General features: G+C 44.4%; 1 protein-coding gene across 2 annotated transcripts in view; it reads left to right on the forward strand.

The window, feature by feature from the left end:
• Positions 1 to 5,030: 5,030 nt before the first annotated feature.
• CD2 (CD2 molecule) overlaps positions 5,031 to 8,145 on the forward strand; it is a 13,010-nt gene continuing 9,895 nt past the window's right edge. For both annotated transcript variants that reach the window (XM_002923586.4, XM_034654160.1), the window contains exons 1-2: positions 5,031 to 5,191; positions 5,314 to 5,616. In XM_002923586.4, the coding sequence (XP_002923632.2) occupies positions 5,131 to 5,191; positions 5,314 to 5,616 (364 nt within the window). In that variant the 5' untranslated portion in view covers positions 5,031 to 5,130. The remainder of the gene's footprint in view (positions 5,192 to 5,313; positions 5,617 to 8,145) is intronic.

Consider the following 8,145-nt stretch of genomic DNA (forward strand, 5'->3'; position numbering starts at 1 on the left):
AATCCCCGACTTGCTTGCTGGCGAGAATTCAGAGGCCCTGAGAGCTTTTCTGGCTTATTTCTGAAGGTGAAGCTTCTCGCGTTTGTCCCCTGGCTTCTTCACTTAAGCAGGCCCCTCTATGAGGAACGTGGTGGTAAACGGGAAAGAAAACTGATGTTTGCTGAGGGTCTCTTTGGGGCCAGGCACCTCCCTGCATGCCGAACACGTCACCTCATTTGACTCTCAAATTGAGCTGGAGAATGAAGCTTTTGTCCTCTTTTACAAACGTGGAAACTGAGGTTCGGCGGCTCGAGCAGCACGCTTGGGTCCGTGTGTCTGATAGGTGGTGGGCTGGGTCCGCTTGGCTCAGAGTATGCTTCTCTGCAATCACGTGATTACATGGTTGGCCACCGATCACCGGTACCCCTGCTCTCAGAAGCCTTTACCCCCCGGGGGACTTCCAGGCTGGTGATTCTCATCTCAGGAACCCAGACTTCACACAGAAACTGTTTCCGTGGGCTGATTCTGTCCTCCCTGCTGCGTGGGCGGAAGACACAAAAAGATAAGAAAACTCAGTTTTCACCCTGGAGGAGGTAATACCTACCCGAGGAGGAAGAGGCTCTCGGAGACGGGGGTCCCCCACCCCGAATATGCCTCAGGGGCCGCCTTGGCAAGAACGCCCACTCAGTGCCCGCGGTGCTGCCGCTGACACTGGCTCTGACGTGACTGTCCACATACGACCAAGCTGACGTGGACAGGTCCGGACTGCCAACACACACGGGGTGTGGCCTTTCGTATCATCCCTGAAGCCACGGCACCCTCGGGTTTCAGTAGAACATGATACATGCGGCCTCCTTTTCCACGCCTCTCACCTGAGCTTGCGGGAAGTTGTGAAGAGGGACAGTGGGAAGCACCAAAGGGAGGAGATGGAGGTCTCGAAGGAAGGCAGGACCAAACTGAGGTATCCCTAAGTCAAGGGAGGCCAAGGTGACGCTGAGGTCTCAGTAAGGAGCAGACAGAGTCCCCGAGGTGGGGATTCGGCTGCTGACCTGCACCACCTGGGCTCAGGCCCCTCCACTGAAATGTGGAGGCCAGATCCCTCCCTGGGTTTCCTTCTTCTCTGAAGTCTGACAACTGACAACATTCAGCTGGGTGTGAACTGCCACAGAGTCACCACAGCCTGGATCTCACTGGTGTGTTACCTTGACCCGGAGTGAGGGCGGTGGGGGTCAGGGCCGGAGGCATGGCACTGGTCAGGCATAGGAGTTGGTCCTAAAGCAACCTCTCAGAATAGTTTTCTTCGTCTTCCTCCTGATCCGCTTCTTAGCATCTTCCCTTTAGTCGATTTCCTCAGGAGTATTATTTGGGTAAGAAAAAGGGTCCATGAAGATAGAACGAGAGAAACCCCAGATGTTAGCGGGGATGAAGGAGAAACCGGGATGAGTCATCAGCCAGGTTTTCCCGGAACCTCTCACTCGAAGACAGGGACCACGCCCACCCACGGTGCTGGAACTCTTACCAAACTAGGAGTTCACTGAATCTCAAAGTCAAAAGCAATTTCAGTTGAAAAACAATATCTGTTCAGGAGAGAAATATTAGAAGTACAACAACCAAGGTCCACAGAATAATAGCCAGGATGCCCCCACGCAGGGACCAACCCCTGGTGGACAGCCTTCCGAAACACAAACCAATACACTTTTTGAGAAGCAGAAATGGGATCATATTGTTTATTGTGAACTTTCCCCCCATATTCAGTTTGTCCACGTCATGAGTTGCTTAACCAACTTCCTCCTCTTGCAGGTTTAAATCGCTTCCACTTTGACTTGTAAAAAGAATACTACAGTGTACAAATGCGGATAAAATCATTGTTGTGGACTTGTCTGGTCAAAATATCAGTATTTTTGATGCTTCTGATTCAAACTGGCAAATTGGCCATTGGAAATTCTAGACCCGTCTGCATTTTTTCTGGTCATACACAAGGAGGTCTGTTTTCACCATCAACACTGTACATTTCAATTTTTTTAAATGAAAGATGAAAATCTAAGTTAAAATGTACTTTTTAAATTATGAAATCGACTACTTTTTCATGGCCTTATTGTTCACTTGTATTTCTTCTTTTGTGAATTGTCCCTCTTATGACCTTGACCCATTTTTAACATCGAGGTGTCCATCTTGTCTTTCTACATCTACCCCAAAAATTTAATTTTAAGGATATTAACCTGTGTCATATATCTTGCAATTCATTTGCCCCTTTTAGTCTTTTGTCTTTTAATGTTTCTTATGGGTTTTTATGTACAAAAGTTTTAAGCTTTACATAGTTCCGTCAATCCCTTCCTTTTTCGCAGTTCTTGCCCTTGAAGCCATGCTCATTACCCAGAACTGAATGAGATGGGAGTGAAAATTATTGTTTCAAAAAGAAGAACGGAAAGCCGCTGTCCCTTTGCTCCATGAAAGAATAGGAAAAATGATCAGAAAAGCGTGAGGAAGGAGGGGAGGGAACTGTTTTTAAAAGCTGAGGCAAGGGGGCGCCTGGGTGGCTCAGTCGTTAAGCGGCTGCCTTCGGCTCAGAGCGTGATCCCGGTGTTCCGGGTTCGAGCCCCACATCAGGCTCCTCTGCTGGGAGCCTGCTTCTTCCTCTCCCACTCCCCCTGCTTGTGTTCCCTCTCTCGCTGGCTGTCTCTCTCTGTCAAATAAATAAATAAAATCTTAAAAAAAAAAAAAAAAAAGCTGAGGCAAATTACACAATGGTCACTACTATGTGGTCCGGACCGGACCTGTCTGAAGTTGGGCGGGTAGCTAGAGGGCAGGCCACTTGCAAATGGGACGCTAGAGGCTAATGGCTTCTCAGACTCTGCTTACACTTTCAAAAACACATGCGTGCCTAAAGTATCCTTGATTTTAAAGAAATAAATAAAAACTTTTCATTGCAAGAAGAATGTGTTTGTTACCAGAATTTCTGACTTCACAGAAGTTGGTAACGTAAAAAGTGCAAATTTCAAATCAGCCTCCTCGAAATCTAAGTTTTGAAAGAAGAGTGCTGTTAAAAGTTCAGCATGAACACTTCCAGACTTTTTTCCATGCACACACTAATTATAATATATACATATATAAGGTGATGTGATACAGTGTAATTGTCACTTTTTAGTCTACTTTATTCTATTTGAACCGTTACATAGTATTTCATAATATGAATCTACATCATTTAAGTTGCTTGTAATTTTCTATTATAAAAATGCTACAACAGACATCTTTGAGCAGAATTTTTGCACATTTATGTAAATATCTGTGCAGGATAGGTTTCTCAAATTAAAATTATGAGGTAAAAACTATATATATATATATTTTGAAGTTTGGTAGAAATTGTCAAATTTCATCCCCCGAGACGTGTGGATTTATACTCCCTTCAATATTGTATGAAGGTGCATGTTTTTCCCTATATTCTTGTCAATAATGTAAATTATCTTTTTCTAATTTTGCCAATCTGGTGGTGATAATGGTATTTCATGGCTGTATTAGATGTCTTCTCATAGGTTTATTGACATTTCTTCTATAAACTGCTCATTTGTATATTTGCCCATTTAAAAAACTGAGTTTTCTTTTTTCTTATTACTAGGAATAATTTATATATCTTGGATATTAATAATTTTTCATATATATTGCAAATATTTTCCATCATGTCTTTTCATTGTCTCTATTTCTTTGCCAAAAATAAGTGTCACATTTTTATGTGGTCAATTGTGTCCATTTTTTTCTTTATTACTTTTGGATCATTATAGCCTATGTAGGTAGGCCTTCCATACTCAAAGATATGAAGATACATTTCCGTGTGTGCTTTTTAGCACCATCCCAACACTTAAGAATGTGACACAACTATAGTTTATTTTTGCAGATCATACACTTTAGGAATTTGTTACACAACCATGAAGTAAATATTCTATGTAGGTTTGCCTTTACCCAGTGGTTGAGATCCATTGCTTCAACTTAATTTTATTTCCTGGGCAACTTTCTGAGAGATAATATCCATACTTGTGCCTAAATTTAAAAAAAAAGCAAGCAAGCATAATTTTTAAGATTTTTATTCACTCTATCCTAAAGAAGCACAAAACTGGACATTGACTTTGGAGATCTGTCATTGGGTGTCCCTTTTTTCTGCGGCAGGCTCTCTCAGTGCATTTTTTTTTCTGTCCCTGAATCACAAATTTCTTTCCTCTTTCCCTCCGAGTCCTCTCTTACTTCCCCTTTGCTCTTTATTTCTTCCTTTCCTTGAATCACAAATTTCTCTCCCTGAATCACAAATTTCTTTCCTCTTTCCCTCTGAGTCCTCTCTTACTTCCCCTTTTCTCTTTATCTCTTCCTTTCCTTAACCATCTGTAGTATTAACCATTGGAAATGCACTGGATGATTCGTTTTGGTTGCTTGATAGTATTCCACAGACTCCCTGCATTTTTGTTTGTTTGGGAACAACTTTTTATTTACCTGAGTTTCAACAGAGTTGTAGCATGTATGCCGAACATAAGATCTGGGGATTTCAAGCATTTACAGCTCAGACTCAACTTGTATTTCTTTTTAATCACAAAGAATTTTAGAACCTAAAGAACACTTGTTGAGGAAGACAAAAAAATCCATTTTCCTAATTCTCTCACATGTACACTTTCTCCGATAGTTGTACTCACAGGATAAATATTTGTATGCTGTCTTCACTTCTGAACATTTACCTCTATTTCTGTGTGGACTTGCGAGAGGCAGCATAGCAGAATGGATAGAAGCAGTCTGTATGGTTAAATTTGGCTCCTTGTTAACCAAAGGGGGATCCTGAGTGATTTAGCCTCTCAGTTCCTTTTCTCTTTGATGGGGGTAATAAAACCCACCCAAAGTTGTTGTGAGGATTCAAATGTGACAAGAAGACACCCATGCGTGATAAACACACCTGCTTTGGTAAAGGAGCCCGTCAGCAGCGTTGGCTTGCTGTGTGCGCGCGCAAGCGTAAGCGTGAGCATGTGTGTGTGTGTGTGTGTGTGTGTTTTATGCTACTGTAAAAGAAGCAAAAAAGAGGCACGTGGTTCAGCTCTTAGAGGGTGGATTCCACTGGTTTGTCTTCAGTTCCTTTTGCAGGAAGAGCTCAGAATCATAACAAGGAAACGAACCCCAAAGATGAGCCTCACATGTCAAATCTTAGCCAGCTTCCTTCTGATTTTCATCGTTTCCACCAAAGGTAAGTTGGTGAGGTTCTCCATTGGAGACCCTAATGTGAGCATAGGAGTCAAAGAGGTCATAACCCAACTTTCTCTGGTGGTGAGTCTCAAGATCTCAGGAACTGTCTTGCTTTTTTTATAGGTGCAGCCCCTGAAAACAATGTTGTCTGGGGTACCCTGGGTCATGACTTTGACCTGAACATTTCTGGTTTTCAAATGAATGATAATATAGACGATATACGATGGGAAAAAGACAAAACCTTAATTGCACGAGTCAAAAATGGCAAGCTTAAAGATCTTAAAGATGAAAGATACAATGTATCAACAAATGGAGCTCTGAAAATTAAACATCTGAAGACAGAGGACAGTGATACCTACAGGGTGGTTATATATAAGATCGATGGGAAGAACGTATTGGACAAAACATTTCAATTGAAGATTCAAGGTAAGTCTTCGTTCCCTAAATCCCTTTATCTCAGTCTGGGTGCTATTTAGCAAGTTGGAAAGAGCATTTATGGAACAGCCCCAGCCTGACCTTGGCCGTGGGGAAGCCTTAAAGGAGAGCTGGTGCATCTCTCCCAGCTCAATGAAGGCTCCGTCCTGTGGAAGAGACGGAGTCTCCACGTGGGGAAATACACGGCTGATAGAACCTCGACTCTCTTTGCCTAAAACAGTCTCTTCAGTGGTTATGGGGATGTGGACTGCGTATAGAACCTAGATTAAGGTGGCATCAGTCGGGAGGAGAGGGACAGGTGGGCAGAAGAGAAAAGTGGTCATTTCAGGTGGACAATGAAGAGCAAGCTGTGTGTGGGGCAGACTCACCAGAGAACAGTGGGTCTTCCATTTACAGAGACATTTCAAGCCAGGATGCTTTGAAAGAGTAGTTATATGGCAGGGAAGGGCTGGAAGTAATGCATTTAAAGATGAACAGCCCTTGTTTCAGATCTGCTCAACATCAGAGTGATCAAAAGCAGAAGATAATTTTTGCTACAGCTGTAGAAAATACACCAGGTGTGGCCATCTGTATGTGATGCTCTGGGAGGGCTGGAGTGCACCCTGAAGACGAGCCAGGGAGCTGCTGCTACAGTCCAAGTGAGGGGGTTGGGGGTGGGGTGCTGCTTGGGGATTCTGAACTCAGTCTGCCTGTTAGGGTCAACGGAGACACTAGGAAAAGTTACTGGGGCCAAGGTCCCAGCCCAGACCAATGGAATCAGAATTCCCTGTCATGGGCCCTGGGCATCAGCAGGTGCTAAAGCTCCCCAGCTGAACCTAATGGGCAGCCAGATTTGAGGGCACCCGGAATCGATAAGGGGTGCCTGCAAAATGAGGAAGTAGAGTACGTGGAGGGTCCTGGGTGGAGAAAGGATGGGCAAGATGGCTTGGGTGCAGGAGACTAGGAAGAGAAAGTGAAATTGAAATGACATTGAAGTTGAAAGTCCGGGGACACTTGGCAAGGGGTGATAAGAAGTGAGAATGGGAAGAAGCAACTGGCTTGGAGAGGAAGACAGGAACACCCGCATGAGCACAAGCCAGAGATTCAGTGGGCAAATAAACCAGAATTTCTGTGCTTCACACAGGAAGTGTGCAGAGGCAGGACCCCTTCCCCCTCCCTAGGATCACCCTCTAGCCCTGCTCTCAGCATGCGGGCCTGGCAGCAACCCCTACTGCAGCAATCCCAGATGTGCCAGCTCCCTGCAAACGACAGCTCTCCACACCCTCGTCCCCTACAACCTTGAATGGAGAGCACATTCCAGAAATGGGGTAGGACTGAGAATGGAGCTGGAAGGGGTCTCCGCTTTTGAGCTCCAGGAACCCAGATCTCATGACTCCTGTCCATATGGGCTCAAGTGTTCCCTTCTGAACACGAGCCTTGTGTTTGTGTCTTGTCTAGCGATGCAGTGATAACGGCTGCCCAGCTCGGTGTCAGGTTAAGGTTCCCAACAATCCAGGGAACTAGTTGTTATTTTACTCTTATTACCTATAGGGACACAGAAGCGACTTCCCCAAAGTCTCACAGATTGACAGGAGCAGAGTCAGGGTGCAAATCCAGGGCTTCTATTAACAAGGATGGTGACATTCCCCCCCCTTCCCCAAACAACTTTATTAAGAAAGAATTCCCATACCAAAAGTTCACCCACTTAAAGGGCTCAATTCAATGGCTTCTGGTATATTCACAGAGTTGCACAACTAGCACACAATTGACTTTAGAACATTTGCATTACCCCCAAAATAAACCCGACATTCCTTGGCCAAAAGGCAGATCTTTCTGTGACACAACAGCCGCCTGCTGAGTGTGTGTCTGTGTGTGTGTGTCAGTGTCACACAGCATCTTAATTCAGCGTGTGGTCTCGTCCCCTTTACTTGCCACATGGCTTTGGGCGAATTCTGTCTGCTCTGAGTCTGATCTTTGTAATAATGACTCCATGGGATATTCAATGAGACAACTAAGCAAAGGTGCCCTGCAGCACCTGGGACCAAGTACCCATTTGCAGAGTGCTAATGCCCTCTCCCATCCGTTTCTTCATGCTTCTCGTAGCTTCTGTCTCTGCACCCATATCTCCTTAGTGAGGGCGCTGCTCCCCCTGGCTGAAGAGGCATTGGAAGCCCTCTTAGAAGCATGTGTATAAATCCTAGAAACCTAGAACGAAGGAGTTCTCATCGATGTGATGTGCCCCCACTTGGTCTAGCCATGCTTCTTCCGGGAAGCCACCTTACAGAGGGGGCATTTCCAAAGACATGGCTTCAAGACCCTCCTCCTCACTGTGTGGTTTCTATTCGTGAAATACTGGGAAGGATTGCAAAGTCCCCAGCAGTTATAACCTTATTCATTAAATTAAGAGTACATCATTTAAAAAGATGGTAGAGATGAATATTTATCGATGTTTCTAAAGGAAAGAATTTCGTAATAGATCGTCAGTAAGGAGAAAGAAGGCAGACTACAGAATCGTATGATACAGTTTTAGTTTTTTTTTTT

This window comes from Ailuropoda melanoleuca, chromosome 2 (genome assembly GCF_002007445.2).
Source record: "Ailuropoda melanoleuca isolate Jingjing chromosome 2, ASM200744v2, whole genome shotgun sequence".
Taxonomy (NCBI): domain Eukaryota; kingdom Metazoa; phylum Chordata; class Mammalia; order Carnivora; family Ursidae; genus Ailuropoda; species Ailuropoda melanoleuca.